The sequence below is a fragment of the Nanorana parkeri genome, unplaced genomic scaffold (genome assembly GCF_000935625.1).
Source record: "Nanorana parkeri isolate BGI_ZX_2015 unplaced genomic scaffold, ASM93562v1 scaffold320, whole genome shotgun sequence".
Lineage (NCBI taxonomy): Eukaryota > Metazoa > Chordata > Amphibia > Anura > Dicroglossidae > Nanorana > Nanorana parkeri.
The window spans coordinates 802206-804264 of NW_017306588.1; the positions used below are offsets into that span (position 1 = coordinate 802206).

Consider the following 2059-nt stretch of genomic DNA (forward strand, 5'->3'; position numbering starts at 1 on the left):
TCTTCAGGCTCCGACCCCAGTGTGTACGCCCAGCATCCTGGAGAGAAGGAAGTCCACCCATCTGGAAGCCCCTGAGGACAGCGATGACGAGATCATCGTGAAGTTACCGCAGGTTAAATCTGCGTCAAAGAAGAAATCCAAGCTCAGCAAGTCCGCCCAGGAGGAACCCCCGGAGGACAGCGATGATGAGATCGTTGTGAATGTACCGGAAGTTAAAACACCACCAAAGAAACCGAAGTTCCGGAAGTCCGCCCGCGTGGAAGCCCGCGGGGATGGGGAAGGTGAGATCGTTGTGCGTGCACCCAAAATGAAAACTCCAGCAAAGAAATCGAAGCTCGGCAAGTCCCCCCATGTGGCAAAACCCGAGGACAGCGATGGCGAGATCGTTGTGAAGGTACCGGAAGTTAAAACCACATCGAAGAAGAAATCGAAGCTCAGCAAAGTGGACAAGAGAATGAAAATTAGAAAACTGAAACTGCAGACCAATTAAATGTGTGAGGCCGGGGACTGTGAAAGCTGCAAAGACAATTACGGAGAGTTGCCAGACACCCGGGGAGCCAATTGGCTGTCAGTAACTCAGCGGCTGCCCCGGGTTCTGCTCCTGTTTTGCGGTTCTGTACAGGACCCGCTGCAGCCAGTGTAATGATGTGTGATCGGTCTGTTCTGATGCTGCCGAAAAGGTTCATCTGCTCATCTGGACTTTTTTCTGTGTTTTCCAAAGAGATGTCTGTGTGACAGCGGATTACCCAGACTCCTCTGTCATTCCATCTGTCAAAGGTGTGAAGTCTGGACTCTGTTTAGCGTGTAAGGTCTGTAAGGTGTACAGAAATATTTTTAATAAAACGGGATTGTTTGGCTAACAAATTTATCGAAATTCATATCTTCATTATTGTAAATCCCCGTCATGTGTACGAGTTCTTAAAGTGTAATAAACCCCAAGAAGAAAAATGTTATATATTGCAGCTTACCCGTCCTTGGATGTTGGTGGTTGCATTAGGTTTTCATTTTGTTTTTTTATACAGGCTTTTCTATTCCTGAGGGTCTCATCTGTTCAGGCTGCAATCATGTATACTGACTGGTGGTGAAGTCATCTATGGGGTCAAACACTCCAGAGTTCTCATTCGATGAAATGAAAGCTGGAGCTAATTGTGTGAATTTTGCTACAACATGAACTTATGTAGGACAACTTATATTTTGGGCTTTCTTGGTTCTTTTCTTACTGTTTAAATACCCCCCTCCCCTCCCCCCATTGGCTTTTTGGAAGGCCCAACCATGGTCTAAACAGCATATGGATTTACAAACCTTGAAGTGCTGCTGCACGTAAGGAATTGCGCTGCTGAGGGAGAGATGGCTACATTAGAGGGAAGCTATCAGGCAGTTAGTTATCCCCTCGGCTGGCTCTGTTAATGAGGACGCTCATCCTCCTGACAGACCAGCAAGGAGCAGGGAGGGGGAAATCGCGGTAAAAAACGTGCGACGGACGCGCATATGCAATACGCCTAGGTGTGAACGAGACCTTATAGTGGCCGCCTCACCTCTCCCACCACCATTGCATTCCTTCACCAACACCCTCTGCACTCCCCCAGTTGCAGCTGTAGCGCATCACATCCCTCCACCACACTCCTAATTGCAGAGCCGTTCTTTTCCCCAGCTCGCAAAGCTTCCTTCCGATCCACCTCACTCTCTTTCCCTAGCTCACAGCCCCAGCCTCCCTGCAATCTAACTTGCCCCCAGCACATAGGGCCTCCCTCCCCCATAGCACACACATGGTGGCCACCTTGCACCTGCTTGCCCCCCACTGCACACTGTCTGTCTCTCACCCAGCACCCCCCCCTGTCACAATTCTCACCCCCTGTTCACAACATCTCTGGCTTGCAGCGCTACCCTCCTTGACCCCCTGCTTCACAGCCTCTCTCCAACTGCTGTGTTAATTGGCCCGTGAGATAGAGACTCTATTGCTCTTAATTGTCTTCATCACTTGGACCTGTCCAGCTTAGGTGTTTCTACCAGGAGCAAAAGCTACCACTGGCACAACTCTGCAAGCAATTCCACCCAGCAG

At 49.7% G+C, this 2059-nt stretch overlaps 1 protein-coding gene across 1 annotated transcript in view; it reads left to right on the forward strand.

Annotated features, from left to right (window-relative positions):
- NIFK (nucleolar protein interacting with the FHA domain of MKI67) overlaps positions 1 to 490 on the forward strand; it is a 6291-nt gene extending 5801 nt beyond the window's left edge. Inside the window, exon 5 of the mRNA XM_018558089.1 lies at positions 8 to 490. Coding sequence (XP_018413591.1) covers positions 8 to 490 — 483 coding nt within the window. The remainder of the gene's footprint in view (positions 1 to 7) is intronic.
- The last annotated feature ends 1569 nt before the right edge of the window (positions 491 to 2059 follow it).